Source organism: Mesoplodon mirus (assembly GCF_964341445.2).
Source record: "Mesoplodon mirus genome assembly, chromosome: 2".
Lineage (NCBI taxonomy): Eukaryota > Metazoa > Chordata > Mammalia > Artiodactyla > Ziphiidae > Mesoplodon > Mesoplodon mirus.
In genome coordinates this window covers 123582938-123608440 of record NC_138977.1, presented here as the reverse complement: position 1 = coordinate 123608440, position 25503 = coordinate 123582938, and the positions used below count along the sequence as shown (strand labels likewise).

Here is a 25503-nt window from a genome sequence, read left to right as displayed (position 1 = left end):
ACACAAGTGAATGGCCCAGAGACTTTCTCTGAACCAAGTTTTCTCAGTGGGACGCACTCTGATCCACCTCCACAGGCGGATGGAAACTGCTCTTTGGAGAGGATGGGGCATCCCGCGAGGAGCGTAATTATATGAAAAGCAACTTCCATTTATTTCCTCTAAATTTTAAAATAAGCATAAGCTCACTAGAAGTTGCAAAAAACAGTACAGAGAGTCCCTTCCACCAACTCCCCTATCCACCGTTTTTAAAAGCGAAATAACCTCCCCCAGGTCAAGCCTTTTCACATGTGCGTGTTAGAGGCAAGCAACGGCGCCTGGCCCGACCCGGCCCACCTCGACCATGGGGTCCAGCCAGTGGGCCCTGGGCCCCACTCACACCCCATCCTGATCCTGACCTCCGTCCTGGGCTACCAGGTCTCCTAATGCCCCAGCTCCAGAGCTTCCCATCCCCTACCTCCGACTGCCCAGACCCCCTTGCTGTTCCTCTGGTCCCTCCTGTCTCCCGGCCCTCATCCTCCGGGGCCCCAAGGACCCTATGCCTCCCACTTCCAGTATGGCGAGCACTGAGGGCCCCTCCCCCTGACCTCCCCCCCCCCCGCATAATGGAGGGCACGAGGGGCCACCTGGTCCACCTAGCCGGTCCGCTCAGCACACCGTGTCTCAAGGTCGATGCACATCCCGCCTCCATGCGATTACTTCCACCCAGCCCTCAGGAGCGGCCTCACCTGACCTTCTCGGGCCGCTGTCGGTTCGGGAGGTGCAGCGGCCTCCCACCGCTCTGCGCCGGCGCCGGCGTCCCGGCGCACACACCTCGGCGCCGCCCGGGGGCCCACGTAGGTCCTGGACTACAACGCGCTGCCCTCAGGAGAATCGCTGGAGATTGCAGCGTTGGAAGGAGCAAGGCCAGGCCCTCGCCTGTATGTTCCTCCTCCCCGACGTCCAGCCAAAACAACCCGCAGAGGGGAAAGTCTAATTCTAACCTCCCTCTCTTTCCGTGTTGGTACCTTCCAACACTTGAGTTTTGGCGGGATCAGCGCCGCACTCTGGTGCGCAGGCGTGGAGTCGCAGCCCTCGGGCCACGCCCAGATCCCGCGTCCAGGTCTCGCGTGGGTCTTAGGACGGCTTCGGTTGGGCCTGGGCCTCGCGGCGGTGGTGGCGGCGGCGGCGGCAGCGGAAATCACTGCGGAGCATGGCTTGCTGGGTGTTCTGTAATCGCTGTTTCCAGCCACCCCAGGGGACGACGTGTTTCAGCCTGACTAACTGCGGCCACGTGTACTGCGATGTCTGCCTGCGCAAAGGTCAGGGCGGGGTTAGGGCGTTGAGGGCCCTCGGGCCAGGCCCACACCTGGACCCCTGGGCTGGTGGGGGGGCGGGGGCCTTCCAGGGGGTGGGGCTTCTGGGGGAGGGGCCCTGGGGGAAGAGAGTCAGCAGGCCTGGGGGGTGGGGAGAGGACCTCCGGAGCAGTGGGCCTTGGGGGAGGGCGGGGCGTGCAGGGGTGGGGGGGGCACAGGCCGAGAGGCTCCCGGTCACGACTCTTGGGCGCCTGCCTTTAGGCTGGGGGGGGGGGCAGGGCCTGTAGGGGGCCACAGGGAGGGCAGGCAGCGCCCCGGCCGAGTGTCTCAGTTCTGGCACTGGCCCGCCTGCCACGTGGGCAGGTAGGTCCCTGTAAGGACAAGCGCAGCCGGAAGCGGGGGGTGGGGGGGCGGGGGATGCAGAAGTGTCCCCAGCAGAGGGGTGGGAGGAAAGGGGAGGCCTGAGGCGGGAGAGGACTTCGAGGGAGGCCCCGGCCCCGCCTGTGGGCAGACGGGCAGTGACGTGGTCGACGTGTACTTTTTTTCTTGTGAAATGTTTTTATTGACGTATAGAGTTTATACAGGAAAAAAGCCTAAATGGAAACGCAGTGAATTCTCATAAAGTGACCTACCTGTGAAACCAGCTCACAGGTTAAGACTCAGAACATCTCACGCACACACACCCCAGGCCTCCTCAAGGAAAACTACTGTCCTGACCTGCGTTGGTGTCCATCTCCTTGGACTGTTTAACGCCGGTGAGCGGGTGGTCCAGCGGGCAGCAGGCTCCCCACACACACACCCGCCCCGGGTGGCCCCTGCCTGGGCCTCTCGCTGCGGGATCCTCGGTGCACACTTGCCCCTGGTGCCCCTTCCCTGCTGCTCGGGACCGACGCCGTGTCCTGGTGTATTTACCAGCTCGCAGCTGACCCTCGGGCTCTTCCAGGCTTTGGCTGTCACAGGTGGTGCTGCAGGCATGTTCATGGTGGGGTCTGGGGGCGAGCACCGTCGCGTGCCCAGGGGTGGTCTGGCTGAGTCTTGGTCTGCGTGGCTGGGGGAAGTGGAACTTGGCGGGCGACAGGACTTGGGGAAGAAGCGGCGCCCTGCACAGGGGAGAGGTTTCAGAGGAGGACAGCTGCCCGCGGGGCTGGACAGAAGCAGCGGGCAGGTTGGGCAGACCTGGGTGCAGAAAGGCATCTCGGTTTCCAACGTGTGGAGCTCGCCGGGGTTGGCGGTGGGGTTCCCGTGGCCATCCAGGACGCTGCGGGGAGACAGCGGGTTTGAGGTGAGGCTCAGGACCTCACCTTTGGACACGGAGGTTCCAGGGAGAGCCATGCAGGGAGAGACCGAGGCGGGCTGTGAGGACACATGAGGGTCTAGGAGTCCGGGCAGCTGGAGCACAGCAGGGAGAGGTTAGTGCAGAGAGGAGAGTGGAGATGCTGGGGTGACGGGAGGACTGAAGGCAGGGGATGCAGGAGCCTGTTCTCACCTGGGGAAAAGCATTTCCTAAAGAAGGTAGGTGGAGACGGGAGGTGGCTGTGAGGGGAAGAGAAAGCAGAAACGTCAAACCAGGCATCCCAGCTCAGTCAGCCAGCGCATCAGCATGTGGCCCTGGCCTTAGTGGGTGGGTGACCTGCGGGATGCTGTGGGGATGGTGGGGACAGGCTGGCCTGGCTCGGGGCTGGGAAGCGCCAGGGAGGGCTAGGGGCGGAGCTTAGTGGGAGGGCGTCTGAGCGAGGATGGGAGCCCTCGGGCTGTGGGAAGGAGAGGAGGTGAGCACAGGGTGGAGGGTTAGGCCTGGCCTGGGGGGCTGTGGCCACCGTGTGGTGCAGGGGGAGAGAGGTGCGCATGACGGGCCTCTTCCTCAGTAGACGACACCGGGGCTTGTTTGAGTACCCCCTGCAGGGAACTGGGGGGAAATGACCCAGAAAAGCAGAGAGGTGCCCAGCAATGCTGCAGATTCCGCAGTGTTGGAATCCTGCTTCTCAGCCGCGTTGAACTGCGGGGTGAGGGGGAGGCAGCCCCGGGTTTGGGCTGCTGTGCTGCCTGGAAGGACCCGTGGCGGGTGGATGTGGACCTACAGCTGGTCTCCAAGCTGCCTAGTGGAGAAGCCAAGATCAGAGGCTGTGAGGACCAGGCAGCGCCGAACCAGGAGCTGGAAGCGAGGGGGACGGAGTAGGGGGAGCCCTAAGGGGTGTGGGGCCAGCCGGTGGGGGAGGAGCACGTGGAGGCGGGCATCCCACGGGGAGGAGGCCTAGCGAGGGAAGGTGGCGGCGAGGGGGACGTGACATCTCCATCCTCAGCCCCTCGCACTGCCTGGCCTGTCTCAGGAGCTCAGTAAATGCTCCGACGCCCAGTGAGCTGTCCCAGTTGCCACAGGGGGGAAGCCGAGGGGCAGAGCAGAACACTGTAGCTGCCAGGTGGGTGGGAGGGGCTTTTCATTTTGTAGAGTTTAAAATTTTAAGTTAAGTTATTCCTATAAAACCTGATTGTAAGAAATATCTGGGACTGATCTAAGTTTGTGTTGTTGATCTTTATGGCCACCATTTTGGAGCATATTTGCAAAACAAGAAAAAAAAGATTGTTACTTACGTAAGTCTTTTCAGCTATGTGCACGCCCACAGGCTTGTCCACTGCAAGTGCTGTAATCCTGTGTACTTTTGCAAGAAGGTCTGCATTTATGTATGTTTAAAAGCACTACTCACTATAATAGAGTAAAATTTGCTCTCTATTATAGGTAAAAGGGATGAATGCTTGATTTGTAAAGTTCCATGTCGTACAGTTCTGCTTTCGAAACATGTAAGTTGAAATCTGTAGTATCTGAAAGTTAATCACAGTGTTTCTTTTTAAATGTGACATTCAATTTTTAGTCATTTGCGGTGTCTAAAACTTTTGTTTGTTTTGCTACGTGCAGTAGGAGATCTTACAAGCTTTCTGCATAAAGTCCAATAGCGTGGTTCTGAATACCTTGCACAACTTTCTCCTTAGCCAGAGCCTGGCCCCATTAGGAGGTGTGGTGCTCCTGGGAACCGAAGTCGGGTGCCTGTGTTTCTTCAGTACAACATCAGCTCCTCAGGAAGGTGGTGGAGTTTGGTTTTCCTGGGGTCATTTCCAATTAAGAGGGCTGAGGGAAAGTCGGTGAAGTTGATTCCTTCACATTTAGGGTCTAAGATGTGTATTTGATCTGATGTTTAATCTATAAAAATTGCTTTTCTGATTACAAATATAAAATTACACAAAGCTCAAACATAACAGAAAATCATAACAGAGAATGTGAAAGTCCCCCAGGTCCTACTTCCCGAAGATGATGACAGCCAGGAGTGTGGCTCCTTTTCTGGGTGTTAGTGTGATTAATCTTTTATAGGGTGTTTCCCAGTTGACACTACATTTTCTAAAATGTACACACCCACATTCTCTAGAAGTGATTGCGTGGTATGACAGTATCTTCCTATTGGTAAGCCTTTGGGTTTTTTCAGTCTTTTTACTATTTCAAACAATCTTAACAGTGAACTTTTTTTTTTTTTTTTTACCATAGTTCCACATACTTGTAAGGCTATTTCTAGAGCATAAATTCCTAGAAGTGGGAAAGCGAGGGCTTTCTGTTGGGGTCTCCATGCATGTGGAGTGCAATCACTCCCCCGCCTTCTGTCCCATTCGGGGACTCTGTCTGTAATTCCCCTCAGGAAGGCCCTGGGCCCTAACTACAATGAGGTATCACCTCACACTGGTCAGAATGGCCGTCATCAAAAAATCTACAAACAGTAAACGCTGGAGAGGGTGTGGAGAAAAGGGAACCTTCCTACACTGTTGGTGGGACTGTAAATCGATACAGCCACTATGGAGAACAGTATGGAGTTCCTTAAAACACTAAAAATAGAACTACCGTGTGACCCAATAATCCCACTATTGGGCATATACCCAGAGACAACCATAATTCAAAAAGACATATGTGGCTTCCCTGGTGGTGCAGTGGTTAAGAATCCACCTGCCAATGCAGGGGACACAGGTTTGAGCCCTGGTCCAGGAAAATCCCACATGCTGCAGAGTAACTAAGCCCGTGCACCACAACTACTGAGCCTGCGCTCTAGAACCCACAAGGCCACGACTGCTGAGCCTGCATGCTACAACTACTGAAGCCCACATGCCTAGAGCCCGTGCTCCACAACAAGAGAAGCCACTGCGATGAGAAGACTGTGCACCGCAACGAAGAGTAGCCCCTGCTCACTGCAACTGGAGAAAAGACCTCACGCAGCAACAAAGACCCAGTGCAGCAAAAACTAAATTAAATTAATTAATTAAAAAAAAGACACATGCACTCCAGTGTTCATAGCAGCACTATTTACAATAGCCAGGACATGGAAGCAACCTAAATGTCCATCGACAGAGGAATGGATAAAGAAGATGTGGTACATATATACAATGGAATATTACTCAGCCATAAAAAGGAATGAAATTGAGTCACTTGCAGAGATGTGGATGGAGCTAGAGACAGTCATACAGAGTGAAGTAAGTCAGAAAGAAAAATTTCGTATGTTAATGCATATATGTGGAATCTAGAAAAATGATATAAATGATCTTATTTGTAAAGCAAAAATAGAGACACAGACGTAGAGAACAAATGTATGGATACCAAGGGGGAAAGGGGTGGGGTGGGAGGAATTGGGAGATTGGGATTGACACATATATACTATTGTTACTATGTATAAAATAGACAACTGATGGGAACACACTGTATAGCACAGGGAACTCTACTTAATGCACTGTAGTGTCCTAAATGGTGGAGATATATGTATACATATGGCTGATTTATTTTGCCGTGCAGTAGAAGCTAATCCAACATTGTAAAGCAACTATACTCCAATAAAAATAAATTAAAAAAAAAAAAGAAGGCCCTGGGCCCTGACAGGTCAGTGCTGACACCCTCACCTCCCTCCTGGCCCATGGAGGTCTTGGTGTAGGACCGGGTTCTCTGTGGGCGTCAGTCTGGTCTCCACTCACTGGGGCCCCTGCCCCTAGTGTGTAGGCCTCACCCAGGCCTTCAGGGGAGGTGTGGCTTCTGTCCTGTTTCCCTTGGAAGACGGGGCTCGAGGCGTTGGGTGCTGTCCAGGGTCTCGGGTAAAGGTCAAGCGCAGGGCTCACGTGCACGTGGAGCCCTTGCCATGGGCCCCTGCCCTCCTGGCGCCGTGCTCACCCCTCCTCTGAGCCGGCAGTGGATTCTGGAGCCACTTCCCCTGCAGCCGCCCCTCCGCAGGGTCCTCCAGAAGCTCCTTGGGGGGCCTGGCCCCTCGAGTGCATTTCCTAGTTTCTAGCTCGGATCTCGCTTTCCCTAAGTGTGGTGTTACTGTCATTTCAGCGGAGATGGGGAGCGGCTGGGCCCGTACACTTGGTACAGACTGGGAGGGGCGCAGGCTCCTGGTCTCGTTGGCCTGTGTGTGTCCTTGTCCCGGCCCTTCTGTGCCTCTCGTGCTGCTGTGGCCGGGTGGTGGGTGGGGGTGGGAGGCAGGTGTATCTGCACGAGGAGTGTACGTGGGCAGGTGCCAGTTCGTAAACCCTACTTTTTCATGTTTACTTTTTAAATAACACGGGGCTTTCCTGGTGGCGCAGTGGTTAAGAATCCTCCTGCCAATGCAGGGGACATGGGTTCGAGCCCTGGTCCGGGAAGATCCCACATGCCGTGGAGCAACTAAGCCCATGTGCCACAACTACCAATCCTGCACTCTAGAGCCCGCGAGCCACAACTCCTGAGCCCGTGTGCCACAACTACTGAGCCTGTGCTCTAGAGCCTGTGAGCCACAACTACTGAGCCCGCATGCTATAACTACTGAAGCCCGCACACCTAGAGCCCACGTGCCACGGCGACTGAGCCTGTGAACCACAACTACTGAGCCCGTGCGCCACAACTACCGAGCCTGCGCTCTAGAGCCCGTGAGCCACAACTACTGAGCCTGCGAGCCGCAAGTACTGAAGCCCCCACGCCTAGAGCCTGCGTGCCACAGCTGCTGAGCCCATGTGCCAAAACTGCCGAGCCTGTGCTCCGCAATTAGAGAAAGCCCATGCACCAACAACGAAGGCCCAACGCGGCCAAACATAAATATTAAATTTATTTTTAAAAATAAAATAAATAACACATACTTGTGAGCAGTTTGAAGTCGTGCCCATCGCTCTTCCCACTTCTGATTTCACTGTTTCCTTTGTATGCGGCTCCCCCCAGCAGCCTGGAGCCCCTCAGTACTACCCTTGGTCCTCGAGGAGGTGGCACCGTCCCTCACCCGCGCCGTGGAGTACTCGGTGCCCCTTGGACGCAGCCGTGACGTCCTTGTGGCTGAGTCTGGGCCCTGAAGCACATAGAGCCCTGGCCCGTGGAGGCAGTGGCGATGGAAGCAGCCTTTTCTCTTTCAGACGGACTCCGACATCCAGTCACTCTTCATGGGCATAGACGGCCTGTGCAGGAAGTACGCAAGGGAGACCTCCCAGGTGAGTCCTAGGCTTTGCCCTCAGCCCTTGGAGACTTGGTGTTGTGGAGACCAGTCCACTCTGGACACATGGTCGGCGAGTGTCTCCCACCCGCACTGTGACGAAGCCGTGCTCTCTGTCCTGTGGTCTCTGTTCCTTTGCTGGGCGTCAGGACACAGTGGTCCCTTGATCAGGACGCCCCACTGAGCCTCATGATTCGAGGGACGGACCTTAGATCTGGGGTTTGGAAGGTGGGGCTGGGGCTGCCTGGACTCCGGACAGTGGGCTGCTTTGTGACGCTGTCCTCTCCTGAGGGTCACTTGTGCAGCCCTTGCCCACCCTGTGGCCCCTGTGGCATCTGTGCCTGCCCGACCCTCCTCCTCGTCACCATGCACGTCCCCCCCTTTGCTGCTTCACACACTCGCCCCTGTGCCCAGCCTCTAATGCTGTGCATCCGTGCCCTCCTCACGTTCCTCCCTGGACATCACTGGACAGCCTGTGGTCCCCCCAGCTGTCCTTCTGTTAAAGGCGGAGCCCCCACTGTTGGCCGCCTGCCACCTGCCCTCGGAGGCCGTGTGGAGGAGCGGCCAGGAGCCACCTGAGGCCGAGGCCCTTCCCTGGGGCAGCGCCGCTTGCCCGACTGTTCTTGCCCTTTGGCCTGCATGTCTGGAGGCCATGGTCAGCCAGCCTGCCGAGACCATCCCCTCCCCTGGGAGGCTGCTCTCTGGCTCCGACATGGCCAGAAGCACCGGTGGGGCCATGGCTGTCCCCCATCATCCTGGGACTGCTCCAGGGGGACGCAGGGGTGCCCCAAGCCTCAGCATCAGTACAAGGTGAGTGCTGGGGTCGGCGGTTGGGGACTGCCCGCATTGCCCCTTTTGCAGTGGGACCCTCTTTCCGGCCAGGTCCCCGGGGCCAGAGCTGCCTGTGTTGGGAGGTACACAGGTAGCCCTGCGCCTGGAGGAGTCTCACCAAGGACAGCCCAGCACGGGGCCTGGGGCCGCCCCTCCATCTCAGGCCACACGCCCCCGGCGTGGAGGGAGGACCGTGGTGGGGGCAGCCCAGCGGCCTTGGGTCCGCCATCTGGTGGTTACGTGCCCGTCTCAAGTGCAGAGTGGCCGCACGACAGAGGACGTTGCAGCTCGCTCTACGTGCTGGCCTGTTGGGTTTGCTGTTACTTTAAATGAATTTAATAAACATCTTAAATTTCTCTCAAGATTAGTTTCTTGCAGGGTAAACGTTGGCAGGTAAGACCCACATAACAGCCTCTGTGGGTCCTCGGCGACCCGAGGAGTGTGTGGCCGGCCTGGGACCGAGGCTGTGAGCGCATGGGCGTGGGCCCTGGGTGTGCCAGAACCGGGCCAGTTCCTGCACCGGGACTGCCCACTGACCCTCCCGATCTCGTTCTGCCCCTGAAGCCTCCTTCCTCTGACGCCTCTCCCCCACCAGCCTCTCCCCTGAGACCGGAGGTGGGACGCAGGCCAGCGTACTGGGCAGCGCCTCCTGAGCGCTCGGCACGGACGCCCGCAGCCTGTGCTGCTCCCAGGCCCACGACCCCACGTGAGGGCCCTGTGCTCCTCCTCCGGCCCCGGTCCTCCTGCCGCCCGCTGGGCACCAGCACAGAGCGGCTGTGCGAGTCAGCCGCTCCTTGGTTTCTGAGCAGAGCTGGAACGGCTGCCGTCTGGCGCGGCCTCTAGGCTTCGTGCAGTCTCATCAGGCCTCGCCTGTGTCTCAACCCAGATGAGGACTCGAGCCCTTTTTCATTTTGTTTTGTTGGAACCATCTGACCCCTGCCGAGGCCACAGCGATCAGCCTCGGGCACCCCAGCCAGTGCAGATGGCGTGTGGCCGCAGGGTCCGGGCTGCCCTGAGCCCGCATGAGCCTTGCACTCTCAGTGGGGCTGCTCTCGCCTGCCGCTCAGGCACCCCACCGGCCGGCCCCTCTCCCAGGGCCAGCTTTGCCCGGGGCCCCGCCCCTGCTGTGGCCTCACCTGTCCTGTTGCGTCTGTATCAGCCACAGAGGGCCTGCATGCTTGTCCTCACCAAGGTCCTCATTCAAAAATGGCCTGCCAGAGTCGAGATAGCCACTGGCCTGTCCACAGGCCTTGCTGAGCCCCAGTGCCTGTGAGGCGGGGTCCCATGTGCCAGCTGGAGCGTGGCCCGCTCCCAGCTGCTCCAGAACGGCCCAGGGCTGCTCCCAGAGGCGGTGCTGTCTGTTTCTCAGTTTGGTCCCTGCACCAAGACACGAGGTCAGGGGTCAGCGCAGGACATTAGTCTCTCACCGCAGACGTAGGACACACGGAAGAGTGAGCTGTGGAGACAGGTGACTGTCACTGTGTCTTGCTGAAGGTGATTGGGGAAGGCGGCTTGAGAAGTGTCTGTACAAAACCCCTCCCAGCTGTGCATGGCCGCCCCTCAGTTGGGAACCTGATGGCCCTGCCTCAATGCCCTGCACGCTGTGAGGAAAAGGCACCCGGTCACGGGCTGATGGGGGCTTCACCTCGCCCGGAGTGAGGACCCAAGGGTCTGCCTGCTGAGGCCCGGGGGCAGCAGGACTTGAGAACCGTTGGTGCGGTCCAGAGCCTTTCTGGGACAGGGCCTCGTGAATCACGAGGACTTGTGCAGCGGCGGCATTGGGGTCCCCTTGGGGCACCCCTTCCACAGGCTGACTCTCTGGGCAGAGCCTGTGTCTGTCGACCCTCCTCTGGGTGGAGATACGCGTCCCTGGTCTCATGGAGGGGGTGGGCTCGCTGGAGCACTGTGGAGCATGTCCCCTGCCCCAAGGGCTCTGAATCCCTCAGGATGTAGGAGCCAGGAGGTCAGGAGACTCTGAAGAGGGTTTGTCCCTCCTGACCACAGCCCCGCCCTCTGGAGGTGGGCTGGGCCAGCCTCCTTTCCACAGAGGGATTTTTCTCCCTCAGTTTGGACCAGACCAGTGAGCGCCAGGGAAAAGGCCACCGTCCCTGGATGTTTGCACGCATGTTGGCAGATTCCTGGGGAGGGGATGAAGTGGGTGATGCGTTTATACAACGTGGACTTCAAATCCCAGTTTGCCCAGCACCCGGTTCTGCTGTGTGTCAGCTGTGCACTGACGGCGACAAGAATTAGGTTTAAGCAATTCAGTTTAGTGTTTTGAGAGAGTGGGTGTCGTTGTCTGAAACTCCAGTGGTGAAAATAGCTCTCTTTCCTTGAGGAAATCACAGTCGCCATTTTCTAATGTATGTGGGCCCTCTCAGGGACCGGCCCAGGCTCTAGGCACCACAGACATGGAGGTTGGGGCTCATATACATGGAGGACCAGGGAGGGTGCTGGTTCCAGGCGCTGCTGGCCCTGGATGTCCAGTCAAGGTCACTGGGCTCCTGGAATGGCATGGCCCTGCGTGTCTGCCTGGTGGCGTTCTTGCCTGATGCAGGCCCAGTCGGGGTGGCAGGTCAGGGGGTTCCTGGTTGGTCTGTCTGGTCAGGAGGCCATCTGTGATCCAGTTGCTGTTGCCTGAGGGACAGCACACGGTGATCGGCCCTTGTGGAATGTGTCCCATTCCATGGCCTGGGCCCCAAGGGCCACTGAAGCCACACGGAAGGGAGGCACAGCAGCCCTCTTGCCCACGCAATCCTCACGTGGAACCTGTGGCCCTCGCTGCCTCTGGCTGGCGTGCGCCTGGCCGTGACCATCCACTCAGCCTGGGCTCTGCCGGCATCTGCTCTGGCTGCCAGGCAACAGCGGGGCCACGTCTTGGGAAGAGCTGGCGGTTGCAGGAAGTCCCCACCAACCTCTGCGGCAGCCACTATGCACACATCAGCAGCTGACACGTGTTGTCTTTGCAGGTTTCAGAATTTCAAGAAAAGCACAGGAGGAGACTGTTAGCCTTCTACAGAGAAAAGGTAAGTCCAGTTGACTGGCAGCGAGGAGAACAGCGGTCGCGTCACCCAGCGCTTATTTCCTACACACGTGATGATCTGGACCTGGTGCACGTTCACTCATAAATAGCGTGAGGGGCGCTGCCACATAACTCACGTTCTGATTTGTGGTTTAAGAAATTGAGGATCAACGTGTTCCGTCTAAACCGTCACTTGGTGTAGTGCGTGTGGTAACTGGAAGTCGTTCAATTGTGTTTAGATTTCTCATTTGGAAGAGTCCCTCAGGAAGTCAGCGCTGAGGATGGAGCAGCTGCAGAGGTGAGTCCCCGGGGCACGAGGGCAGCAGTGGGCCTTCTGTGGTGACTGGTCGTCTGTCTCAGCCCTGTCATAACCAAGGGTGCAGAGGAAAGAGCACTTCCGTTGGCCAGGAACTTCTGTCAAAGCAAAAATGCAGGAAACTAGAGGGGAGGAAAGGGAGACAAAAAAGAAGAATTTAAAAAAACATGAGTGGTTCCCCTTGGGGGGGCCCTAGTGATTCCTGGGGTGACGGGAGGGAGCCTGGGAGGAAAGTGAACCCCGCCTGCAGTTCCCCAGAGAGCACATGCAGCACACCCATCCCCTGGTCCGGGTCCTGTGGCAGCCCTGGGCCCATTGGCCCCCGGGGGTCAGTATGGCACCACCCGTGTTCAGCCACGTTCTCGGTTTTATGAGACACGGTATGAACGCAATGAACGTTCAGAAGTCCCAACTTGGGGGCCACAGGTTAACCTGCGGGGTTGCTGTCTGCCCAGCGATGACCCCCCTGCCCCAGTGCGTGGACTCCCGCCTCCTTGCTGCATTGGGCAGCCGAGGGCAGTATGGGTGCCCAGGGACCACCAACCAGAGTCAGAGCTGGGCGCCTGCCAGTGTGGACTCAGCCTCGTCTGGGGTGAAAAGGCCTCCACCCACCCGCCTTCATGATGGGGCATGAGCTGCCGGTGCCGCCTGTGAAGGTGTGTTTGGGGTCTGCGAGCTGCGGGCCAGCGCAGCGGCAGAGGAGGCCTCTCCCTACCCTGAAGGACTGCGGGGAAACAGCGCAGCCGAGACCTCCTGTGGCGGGCGAGGCCTGACCCTGACACAGGGACAAGAGGCTCACGGGCTAGTCCCTGGGATCTGTCCTCCTTGGTGTGCAGTTTGCTTTCTTTCTGTGGAATCATGTCTTTCCTTAATTCTGGAAAATTTCCAGCCCTTACCTTTCCCATTCTCCCTCTGTGGCTCTGTCCCCACCTGGTGTCTGCACGTGGCGACCTGCTCCTTCAGACCCCGGTACCTGCAGCGCCCGCTCAACCCCACCGTGCACGCCTTCTCCCCGCGTCTGTCCGGCTGCTCTGTCTCGCCCTTCCAGCCCATCCCTGTGGCCAGTTGTGGTGCCGTATTCTCGCTCTGCCTCACAGGCACTTTGTTTCCCACCTGGTGTCTTCAGGGTCCAAATCTGCCTGTTTCCCTCGGGCTCCAGGTGGAGCATTCCTGGCGCGGTGGGTTCTGTGCCAGGCCCACCCACTGACCACTCTGCATGCACCACATGGCCTGCGTCTCCCTCTTGGGGGAGCCTGTGCCCCCCACGCGGCACCCTTGCCCCAGACCATGCCTGCCCGGGTCTGCCCCGCCAAGCACGGCGTGGTGTCACCGCTGCTGACCCTGTCACAGGGCCTGTCTCGGGGGGGGCCTTGGACACTCGCCCTCTCCACATGCCCAGCGTGGCACCCAGTTTGTTCCACTGAGTCACTTGGAAGCAGGAGTGAGTGCCCTTCAGGGAGCTGGGCCCCAGCACGGCCAGTCCCCCTGCCGGTCGGTGGGCTGCTCAGCAGGCCTTTATTGAATGCCTGCTGTGTTCTCAGCACTGTTTTGGGCTCTGGCGAGTCAGAGGGAGCTCCCTCCATCCCTGTGGGATGCAGCCAGGCATGTGCAGTAACAGGCTGTGGAGGGCGCCAGGGGGCAGCGCCATGGAGAACAGAGGCTGTTTCTGTTTTCTTTACCTTCAGGTTGGAAGGAACTACTTGGAAGTAAACGTTTATGGCTCAATTAATGCCTTTTCTCCATCTATTTAGTGTGAGATTGTCACAACAAACGGCTTTCAGCACAATAAAAAATCCAATTTCAAGTAAGTAAAGTGATGCCTGGCAGGGGAGGGTTGTGACGAGGTGCGGAGTGGACCTGATTGGCTCCAGCACCAGGTTTCTCGCCACAGCTCCTTCGACAAAGCCCAACGGGCCTCTCTTCCTGCCGCCTGACTCGTCAGCCTCTGAAAGGTGTGCACCCCCAGCCCCCAACCCCCGAACGTCAGCGGGCAGTGTTTCAGACGCAGGGGTACGTAGCACAGGCGCCGACAGCTTGCGCCTGCCTCCGTTTCTATCCCTGTGGCCTCAGGGATCGGTGGGGGGTGGTCACGTGACCCGGGCTGGACAGCTGGGTGTTGTCCCCAGGACCCTCCTCTGACGCTGGGACAAGAGGGACGTGGAGGAAACAGGACGAGAGAGGAGTGGGTGTTTCTCTTGGGAGGTTGGAGTCGAGCCCACGGGTAGTAGGTGTGATGAGGGCGCCCGAGGCCCTGTCAGCCTGGCCACCCCCGCCCCAAGCTCGTTCAGGAAGTAGGGAGCAGGCCCTCTTCCCGCCTCCTTGTGCTCCTGCGGGGACGCCGGCCACGTCCCACGCCAGCCTTTGGGCTGATTCATTAGGGAACTGCCGTGGGTCGAGTCCTACCTGCATGAAACGTGGGGCCAGGCAGTAGGGTGGTCGGAAGTAGTGCTCCTGCTTCCGGGAAGCCCAGCAGGAGGCGGAGGAGCCCAGTGACAGCGGCCGGAGGGGGGCAGCCAGCCAGGAGGCGGCCACGCAGGGGCCTTCTGGGGGAGGCAGTGGGAGGGCAGACAGGAGGGCTCGTTCAGGCCAGACAGCGGGGGCTTCCATGTCCTTGGGTGGGTGCGCGGTGGTTTACAGGCCTCGCTGACCACGGCGGGGCTGTGATCACCGGGCTCCCCTGGTGCTCAGCAGCTACAGGAAGGAAAGCCGCCCGCGGGGCCTCGTGTGTTTTTGTTACTTGGTCATAACCAGGCCCGTGACTGTGTTTCACTGTCTGTAACAGGGCGGAGTCCATGGAAGTTGACCTCAGGCCCTCCCCAAGGAGAAAGGTAAGCGCACCTGCTCTCCGCGTGCCTGGTTCTCACATGCTTCGCGTGGATGGTTTTCTCGTCACTGATGACCTTGGAGCACGCCAGCTCCACAGACTCTGGGTGGCCAATCTCCAGGCGGCTCCCAGGAGGGACCTGGGAGGGAGGCTGGGGTGCGGCCGTGGGGCCACTGGGCTCTCGGGGCTGGGGGGGGGTGCCCTCCTCCCACCGCTGGCGTCTGAACTCAGTCCTGCCTGGAGGCCTCGCGCCGCTGTGGTCACTGAGTACACACGACCTGCGAGGTGAATGCCAGCATGTGGGCTGGTTGGCGAGAAGCGGTGCTCATTCCCAGGGAGCCATCCTAGAAGCAGATGTGGAGGAACCTGGGCTGCAGGACTAGGCCATCAGGGGCGGGTGGGCAGCAGAGCCACTCCGGGCTCCGGTGGGGAGACGCTTCCCACCCACTACCCCTCGTCAGCCATCTCCCATCGCCAGAAGGGGGTGTGGGTGCACTTCCGCCCTGCCCCAGACCTCAGCCGCTCATGAGGCAGTCCCCCCAACCTGGAGCTCACAGGTCCCTGCCGGCTCGCCTTTGCCCCAGGAGCTGGACCGCGAGCCTCGCCCCGCATGTGGCCCCATTCTGGAGGTTAAAGTTTCCGGAGGTTAAACGTTCCAGAGATTAAGGCTGACGGCTCAGCGATGGTGTGTTCCTGGGCAGCACATGGGAAATTGTGCCTTGGGACCAGAACGCCACACGCTGATTTGAGATTCCAAAGTGAGGTTCTAGACCAACATCTACGCGGGCTTGGGTGGACCCTTGTGGACCCATGTCCCCATCTCAGCACTCACCCCTCGCGGTGTGGAGCAAACAGGCACGGCCACGTTCCAGGAAAACCATCAGTCACAGGCTGTGGCTGCCAGAATGGGACGCGCATTTTCAGGGAAAACTTGTCCCCCCAGTGACCCACCTCCCGGACACCCCGTCAGCCCTGGGGTGGGTGTGCGCACACCTCTCTGGTGGGGCTGCCCTGAGACCCCGAGCGGGGCAGTGAGGTGTCTCCTGGAAACCCCAAGACCCCCCAGGAGGTCCCACAGGCGGCATGGCTGGGCCCACCCTGTGGCCATGGAACAGAGGGCAGCGCCTGCGCTCCCTGAGGTGACCCCGAAAGGAGTCTGGTCGTCTTGGCGAGGGAGGTCCTGGAGGAGGAGAGCGGGATCCTGCCCCCCCTTCCCACCCCCCTGCACCGGGCCTGGGTCCTAGGAGGGAGGGAGAGGCAGAGCCTGCCACCTGCCCTCAGCCGCGCCTGCGAGCAGAGAGGGACCTACCGGTGAGGTTCCGCGTGGGGACTTGGACCGTGGATGCTCGAGGGCTAGCTCGGCAGGTGCTGGTTCCCCGGAGGGGGTGACCCACGTGTACAGTGAGGGCGTGCTTGAGCCCGTGGACCGTGGGGAGGCGGTGCTGCGGGCAGTAGGCGGGGGCCTCCCAGTCGTCCCGTCCAGGATGTGGCCTCCAGTGAGGACGTGGACCCGCAAAACCCCGAGGGGCTGCACACACGCACGGCCCCACCACGCCTTCCTGGCACGGGGCCTGGGCCTCTCCAGAACGCCCATCCTCTGGTGGCAGGAGCTCTCCGCAGAGTGAGGTGTGTGGAGGAGGCCGTGAAACAGCGTGTCAGTCACGTCCCACAAGCCAGCCCAGTTGCATTACGAGGACTTGGTGGCTGATGGGCCGGTGGAGGGCAGGGGACCCACCCCAGAATGCAGCCCAAGGTTGGGCCCGTCCCTGGCCCTGGCTGCCCGGATTGGGTGTGGTCCCGCTCTGCCACATCAGCTCAACCACCTGGCCGTCCACGCGGAGATGTGCTCGCAGCTGAGCCCGGGGTGACCGTTGAAATCCTGAGGGCAGCCGAGTATGGTTGCCAACAACCCAAATCCTCGACAGCAGCTCCCAGGCGTGCTCGAAGAAGCGGGTCCTGTGGGGGCCTGTCTCAGCACCTCCACTTCCTGGAGCTGCTGCGTCCACTCCCTCCCCCGGCCTGGGCCAGGGCCAGCGCTCACCTGCGTCACAGCCACCATCCTGGACGTTCCGCATCTTTTAACTCTTTCTGTTTCGCCTGTTACTGGAGCCTCCCCCAGATAGGTGCTAACCCGACAGGAGCGATTTCGTCTCCGTTCTTTGATAACTTTTCAGAGTTGGCCTGTGCTGGGCACTCGTGGCCTGACATGTAGGACGTGCCGGAGGTGGGAGAAGGGGCAGGGGCCGGTGCACAGGCGGCCGCAGAGGGGCCAGGGAGGGTGGCCGAGCTGGAGGGAGACTCTGAATGCAGCCAAGAAACAGCAGCAGCAGGAAGGGCTGTGAGGTCAGGCCCTGCTCACCACGAGCCACGTTAAAGCTATGGCAGCAGTGGGACGAGGGCACCCTGAGCAGTGAGCGTCCCCAAGCCAGCCCTGCCATTCTCGGGGACCCTGGAGAGGCCCTCGCCTTGGGCACGAGCCTGGAGTGGGTGGGCCGGGGAGGGAGGCCAGAGGGAGGGGAAGCTGCTCTGGTGGGTGGGCACCAGCCTGCCAGGCAGTGTGACAAAGCGTTCGAGGGTGGGGGCCTGTCCCTCCAAGGTCAGAGTCTTGCCAGCAGGCGTGAGCCGGAGGCAGGGCCGGGGTGGGGACGTTTGCAGAGAGTGCCCTGAAACGAGGCCACCGCTGAGCTGGCGGGGAGGCTGCTTGACAGGAGCAAAGGACCGTCGTGGGCGCGGGAGCTGGGAAGGTGGGCCCAAGGTCGCAGCAGGGGCGCAGGTGGGGCGGTGGCCGAGTCTAGGGCCCCAGGAAGGGCCAGGACGGGCTATGGAGATGAAAAGACGGGCACAGAAGCAGGGCCAGGCCTGGGTTCCTGGCAGCGGCTGTGTGCCCCACCCCAGGTCCCACCGTGCAGTTACAGTGAGGGGGGCGGCTCCGGGGGCAGAGCGGGTGGGGTGGGGCGCCGCCTGGCGGACGCTACCGTGTGCATGGCGTGGAGCAGGCCTGGCGCCGGGCACTGCCCGCCAGCCCTAGCCACACCCGTCAGCATCTGGATTTCAAGGTGACAACACGCTCCCCAAATGAGGATTTACTCAGGACTTTGAAATTCCTAATGTCGGCCAAGAAGTTGGGTTACTTTTCCGTTTCTGAGACTCTTAAAAGTACTCAGTGGATCCTTCGTCCACTCACCGCCGTGGGCCCTGCCCACTCAGCCACGTTCCCACACAGAACGAGGTCAGACGGGAGTTTGTTTCTCAGGCAGATGAGACTGAGGAGCTGTGTTCTTAGCAGATGAGCAGATTCTTTCCTCCTGAGTGGCAGCGCTGGAACATTAACAATTGTTTTCTTCTTACAACCTAGTGTGAGGTCGCCACTGGCCTGACTAGGATCTCTCTGCTCAGTCCACCTCGGGATGGACGCATGGGTAAGTGGAGACCCGCCACCTTACCCCAGTCCACACGTGCTGAAGGACTTACCCGGTGGGTGCGGGTCCATGTGGAGGCATGTTTCCCCCAGAACGGGCCCCTCCTGGGTCCGTCCAGGGCACCTATGGGGCCCCACCTGACCCAGCACAGGGGAGGCGGGCCCTTGTGGCCTGTCTCCTAGGCTTTGAACAGGAATCCTAGGACCTGCTGTGCTTACTGGTGCTTGCTGGAGTGGCTGCTGGGTGAGCACACGGCCCCTTCCCCGGGGGGTCAGCGTGAGCCTGCCCACCTGCCCAAAGCACTAGGCTCTGGTGCACACCCCATCTCCACCCCAAGTCCCTCCCTCACCAAACTCGGGCCAAGTCCCTGGAAGTTTCCTCGGTGTCATCATGGAAATGTTTACATTTGAGATGAATGCTTATTCATTCTTAATCATCAGCTCCTCTGTTTTCTTTCTTGCCATTGCTTCTTGCATCTCCGTCCTTAGATTCATTTTTTTTCTTGCTGAAGTGGAGATTCTGATAGTTGCCTCTGAGGTGTAGGTTTTCTGAGCCGCATCTGTCTAGGGCCTCTTGGTGCCGCCCTTGCACCTGAGCACCTGGCTGGGGCTTGATTTGCTTCTGCACTTTGGAATCGCTGCTGCACCTGCCCCTTTCTCCCTTCCCCTCCCCTCCTCTCCCCTTCGTGGACACTGTGCTCCCAGCCTCAGCTCACAGGTAAGGCCTGTGTCTTCCTGTCTCCCTTGCCTGCCCTGCCCTGGAATCCCAGGCCGTCTGTCACTCCAGGGCCCTTTCCTCGCATGCTTCCTGCCTCTATCCTCCTGTGCAGCTGGAGTGTCTGCCCATCAGGGTTCCCTTGGTTTTGGAGGTGGCGTTTCCCCTGGGCGCTGGGATGTCCTGTGGGCATCAACGTCCTCTCCGCCCTCGTGCCTGGCCCAGTGTCCCCGCCTTGTGCCCCCACCGTCATGCTGCTGTGCGGGTGTGGGTTTCAGGTCAATGTCTGCAGGCCGGCCTGTGGTCAGAGCCCGGCGCTGGGAGCATCTTTCCCTCAGGAAATGAGGGTCTGGCAGATAATGAATGTAGTTCCCTGTACTGTTACAGTAGGACCTTGTTGTTTATCCATTCTATCAATATCTTGTAACAACCTAAAATGGAAAAGCATCTGAAAAAGAATATATATATATGTGTGTAACTGAATCACATAGCTGTACACTTGAAACTAGCACAGCATTGTAAATTAATTATACTTCAGTTTTTTAAAAAACAAAAATGCAGTTTAAAAGAGGAATTGAAATAATTACATTGAAAAGCATTTAGAAGGCGACACGGGCAGACTAACAGAAAAGAGAATGAGGTGCAGACAGTAAATAGCAGAACGGCAGGTGCAGGTGTGCGTCAGCCACCCAGTACCCATGAGCAACTGGCCACACCAGTGAAGAGATGCCCCGCATGCTCCCCACAAGAGATGTGCTTGAACTACAGCAGCACAGACACGTTACAAGTGAAAGGACACCGTGCGTGTGGCAGCCAGTTGAGGGCTGGGGTGCGGCATGAGCATCAGAGAAACAGACTAGGACAAGGACTGTTCGGGAGACCAGGAGCAGAAGGAACACCCCGTGGTAACAGGGTGTCAGGAAAACACAACAGTTACAAATGTTTATACACCTGACAGCAGAGCAGGTACGCAGAGCAAAAGCTGCCCATGGAAAGAAGAGCCGACCATCCAGTGTGTGGAGCTCGGTGTTCTCCCTTCAGAGGCGGAAAGCTGTGAGGGAAGCAGGAATGAAAAAGACACAAGACATGTAGGGAACAAAGAGCAAAGTGGACACACTGATGTCAGCCACGGACAGCATCGGGTATGAGTGTGTGGCAGATGCACACATCATCTGATGCAGACATCAGACTGCTGCACACTCTCTGCAAGGGACACATCTCGGACCCAGAGGCACAAATAGGCTGAGACAAGATGACGTACAGGGTGCATCAAGCAAGCCAGCCAGTACAGAGCTGGAGCAGCTGTCTTCACATCGCACACACAGGTCATAAGATAGGAAACGTCTCTAGAGACGGAGGGGCATTTCATGATGATTAAAGGTCCATTTATCAGGAAGACATAACCGTTAGTGCAAACACGCCACAAAAGAAAGTCCCCAAATGCATGAGGCCAGAGTTAAAAAGAGAATTAATTCAACACATGATTTGAGCATTTCAGTAGCCCACTATCAGTAGTTGGTGGGACAACTAGACAAGTGATCAGAAAGAAGATAAGAGACTGCTTATCTGACAAATGTGATACCACCAGCAACAGCAGAGTGTACAGTCTTTCCAGTGCACGTGGGACACTCTCCAGAAAAGATCACACAGTGGGACATAAAACAGGTCCTGATACTTAGGACTGTTCATGTGGAGTGTATTTTGGGGCCACAATGGAATTAAATTCGAAATCAACAGAAAAAAAATTCTGAGAATAAAACAAATATTTGGAAATTAAACAATGCAATTATAACTAGCTTATGGACCAAAGAAAAAATGTCACCAGTAATATCAGAAAGTATCTTGAACTGAGTGGAAGAAAATACAGTGTACCAAATTTATAGGATGCAGGTAAAGTGGAGCTTAGAGGGAAATGTATAACTTTAAATGCTTATGTTAGGAAGGAGATCTAAAATCAGTAATCTAAGCTTCCACCTTAAGAAGCTACAAGAGAATAGAGTAGAAATCTACAAAATAGGAAACAAAAACAATAGAGAAAACCAATGGAACCTAAAGTTTATCCTTTGAAAAAATTAGCAAACTCTTGCCTAGACCAAGAAAAAAAGAGAACACAAATTACTAGTATAAGAAATGAAAGAAGGAACATCATTACACATCCTACGGATAATAAAAGAATTATAAGGAATATTATGAACAACTCTGCCAACAAAGTAGATGACTTACATGCAATGGACAAATTCCTAGAAAATATCAAAACTACCTCAAGAGGAAATAGTAAGTCTGGGTAGACCTCTATCAAATAAAGAAGCTGAATTAGTAATTTTAAAATCTTTCCACAGAGAAAAGCCTAATTCTCACTGGCTTCATGGGTGAATTCTTTGAAACATTTAAAGAAGAACTAATACCAGGCCTACATAAACTCTTTCAGAAAGTAGGAGAGGATCAAAGACTTCCCAACCAATTCATTTTATGTCAGTGGTATCTTAATAACACAGCCAAAGATAACATGAGGAAAAAACTGAACAATAATTTTCATGAATATTGGTGCAGAATTCTTTAAAAATATACGAGACAGGGCTTCCCTGGTGGTGCAGTGGTTGAGAGTCCGCCTGCCGATGCAGGGGACACGGGTTCGTGCCCCGGTCCGGGAAGATCCCACATGCCACGGAGCGGCTGGGCCTGTGAGCCATGGCCACTGAGCCTGCACGTCTGGAGCCTGTGCTCCGCAACGGGAGAGGCCACAACAGTGAGAGGCCCACGTATCGCAAAAAAATGTATATATATATATATGAGGCAATCAAATCTAGCAACATATAAAAAGATTTATATACCATCACCAAGTGGGGTTTATCTCAGGAATTCAAGGTTATTGACATCGGAAGACCAATTAACTATATTAGTAGAATGAAATACCTAAAAAACAAGATCTTTACAACAGAAAAAGAATTTGACAAAATTCTGCAACCATTCGTGGTAGAAACTCTTAGGAGACACGTACTAGAAGGGCACTTCCTCAGTCTGATACAGAGCAGCCAAGACCCTAGAGGTGGAACCTTTTCCCTGGAGACCAGGAACAGGGCAAGGATGCCCACAGCTGTCACGTCTGCTTGCCTTGTCCTGGAGGCGCTAGCGGAGCAGAAATTAAGGCGCATAGGTTGGAAAGGAGGAGGTGTAACTACTTTGTAGACAGCTGATCTTGCTGTAGAAGATCCCAAGGGGTCTGTAAGAATACTGTCAAGAATTATAAATGAGCTTGGGAAGGCTACAGGGTGCAAGATCTATATGCAAAACTCCATTGTAATTCTGTATACTGACAACCAACAGTCCAAAATTGAATGTAGCTGATAGATCATAACTGTCAAGGTTTCCTTCTGGACTTCCTGTTCTGTCAATGAGTATATTCCATCCCTCCTTTCATAAATGCCACATTGTTATGATTACTTGTGCTTTACGGTTAAGTTTTGAGATCAGACACTTTGTTCTTAATTTACCAAAGTAATCTTGGCTCTTCTAAGGGCTTTGCATTTCCATATGAATCTTAAGATCCACTTGTCACATTCTACCAAAAAAGCCTGCTGGGGTTTGATCGGAGCTCATCGGTTTCGGGGGAGTTGCTCTCTCAACACGCCTGGGTCTTCCAGTCCATAGACCTGACGTGTCTGCCTCTCCGCTTACCGGCCCCTGATTGACCTGAGGAATCATCGTTTTCAGTGTATGGGTCTTAGGCGTTATCCATAAACTGGTACCCGAGTAGTGAGTTATCTTGATAGTGGAATTTTCTTTAATTTCAGATTGGGTACAGTTTACATGGGGCATCTTTTCGTTCCTTGCTTTCGCCTGATTGTCTTTGAACCCAAAGTGTGCATCTTGTGGACAATGTGTGGTTGGATCCTGCTTGTAATCGCTGCCTCTGACTGGAGTGTTTATGTTTAGTCCATTGAGTCAGCATAGTTACTAATAGGTTTGGATTGATGTCTGCCTCTTTGCCATGTGTTTTTGGGATTTTTTGTTTATCTGTATCTCCTTAACTGCCTTCTTTGGCATTAACTATTTTTAGTGCCCCGTGTCCCCTCAGAGCTGTGACTGCATTCGGAGTCGAGGGTCTCTAGGAGGTCAGCACCGTCCTGAGGGTGGGACCTAATCTGATAGGATTCGTGTCCTCACAAGAGACGGCACACGCAGGAAGAGGTCACGTGTGGACACAGCAGGAAGGCACCGTCTGCAGGCAGGAAGCGGGATCCCCTGGAACACCAGGAGTCAGGTCTGCTGGCGCCTTGATCTTGGACTCCAGCCTCGGGGACTGTGAGAAATAAACGTGTGTTGAAGCCCCAGCCTGCACTGGTGGCGTGGCAGCCAGAGCGGACTGGGAGACGCGACCTTCCGTTGATATTTATGCTGTCTCGTTGTTTTCTTGCCTCAGGGGTAGCCTTGTGCCTCTCATCGGCCACCCAACTGGATCCTGGTCAAATGCAGCAGCTTTGCCCGTGCAGTCCGTTTACCCGCTGCTTTGTGATGCTTTGTTTATGCGTAGTCACTTAGGTTACATAGAACCCCAGCGATAGGCCTGTAATGACTTCCCTTACAGAAACTCCCGTGTCCTAAAGATCAGGAGAGGAAGCAAAAGTACACGCGCCCCTCGCGCTTGTCAGGTTTCTGGGCCCACTTCCTTCCTGTGGAACCAAGTGCTTGTCGGTGGGTATTCCTTTCAGACCCAAGTACCGTTTTATTGTGGGGCCGTTTGGCTAGCTGTGAATTCTCCCAGTTTTTGTCACCTTTGAATGATGATGTCTTCATTTTGAGGATAGTCTCACTGGGCAGGGAATTCTCAGACGCCTGTTCTTAGCACTTCGCAGAGGCATCCTGCTGCCTCTGGCCCCTCCTGTGTTTCTGGTGAGGAGTTGCCACCCTCAGCCGTGTCCTTGTGTCCTGTGTGTGATGAGTCGCTTTTCCCCTTTGATCTGAAGACTATCTCTGCCCTTTGCTCACTGTGGCTTTGGAGGACTTTACGAATTCGTCAAGTGTGAGTCCTTTGACCTCGCCCTGCTCTTCCAGGGTGACCGTGGCTGCTCTGCAGGTCTGTGCGAGCTGGCGCCCAGGCATCTCTCAGGCAGGGCAGCCTCTCTGTGCTCAGTCTCTGCTCCGCACGCGGCAAAGCTGTGCCCTCCCAGTTCCTGCAGGGTCAAACCCGGCCGTGCCCTTTCCTCCTGCTCTCAACCCCCGACACAAAGGCGCAGGTGCACAGGGGCCTGCTCACGGCCCAGGCAAGGAAGCCCCCTTCCCAGGCAGGTGGCAGTGGGTGTCCGAGCACAGACGCTGTTGTCTGTCTTAGACAGTGTCCTAAAATGGTTCTGTCTCATGCTCGGTCTTGGGGAGGGGCTTCGCGGATTTCAGCTCCATCCAGCTGGAGGTCCCTTCTCGGCAAACGCTGCCTGGGTGAGTTGACGAGCCGCGGGTGCCTCAGCCTTGCTCCCCTGCCGGTCTGTCCCACGAGCTTGTGCACGAGGCCAACCCGTTCCCACGTCTCGGGCCGCCCACCCGTCAGTGCCCAGGTCTCGTCCACAGGACGCAGCCTGTCCACCTGGCAGCACAGGGACACGAGCGTCCCCACATTGCCGACCTGGATGGAAACTTACCCTCTTTAAATGTCAACATGTTTTCCATTTAAATTTTTCAATGGAAATCTTTCCAAATGCATTGAATCACACCGCTTTCCTGAACAGAAACTCGGCCCTGACTTGGATGTGTCCTGTTGGCCGTGGAGCCTCATCCGGTCATTGGCTTTCAGTCAGGCTTTAGCACCGGCCCTGGGGGCGGCTCCTTGGTGCTGCCCGGGCCTCCTGCGACGCCTGGGGTCACCGCCCTCAGGACCAAGACCTGCCATGGCCCATGGTTCTCAGGCAGGACCCGAAAGACCCCCTACTGAGGGCCTGGCACCCGCTGTTCCTGTGGTCAGAGCACCGCCCACACGACCCATGAGTTGTTGACTTCCTGAGGCCTCGGTAGCCTCAGCTGTGTTGATAACCGTTGTCCCCATGAAGTCCTGTAAAGCATATGTGAGAAACTGCTGCTGCTGCTGGCCATCGTGGGGTCGAGCATGTAATCACTGAATAGACGATTGTACCCGGGACCCGTCAGGTGTGTGAAGCCAACAGATCAGGAGCCACTGCCGTGCAGGAGGAAGGTGGACTCACGGTCCCTGGAAGCAGGCGGCATGGCTGCCAGGAAGGGTGAGGTGGAGGCCTGGGCCAGAGCCTTGGCCGCGGTTTTCAAGGGAGGAATGGCAGGGCCGCGGGAGAGGCTGGCAGGCTTGAGGTTGGCTGGCTTGAGCAGTCTCTGTGGTTGCAGGTGTTGGGGCCGTCCCGCTTGTCTGAGGTCCAGCCAGGCTGATGAGGGCCGAGTGGGGCAGCAGATGGAGGGGGGGGTTCAGAGCTGGTTCTGGATTGGCCGCTCTTCATATCAGAGGCATGCTGCGCTCGCTCACAGGCAGACCGGTACCACCTCTGGGAGTCAGCCCGCCCTGGGAGGGGCAGTCCCTCCGGGGTCAGCAAGGCCCCCAGACGCCAGACCCTCATAAAGTACAGAAAACAACAAACACGATGAACGTAACTGCTG

At 57.0% G+C, this 25503-nt stretch overlaps 1 protein-coding gene across 1 annotated transcript; it reads left to right on the top strand.

The window, feature by feature from the left end:
* Positions 1-1189: 1189 nt before the first annotated feature.
* Positions 1190-24814, top strand: RNF212 (ring finger protein 212; the record flags this gene model as incomplete). Its single annotated transcript, XM_082643263.1, has 12 exons — positions 1190-1298; positions 4027-4088; positions 7689-7763; positions 11566-11622; positions 11858-11916; positions 13686-13738; positions 13826-13886; positions 14717-14762; positions 18114-18285; positions 19117-19156; positions 23944-23965; positions 24677-24814. 12 exons carry the CDS (start codon positions 1190-1192, stop codon positions 24812-24814), a joined length of 894 nt encoding a protein of 297 aa, XP_082499389.1.
* Between the last annotated feature and the right edge of the window lie 689 nt (positions 24815-25503).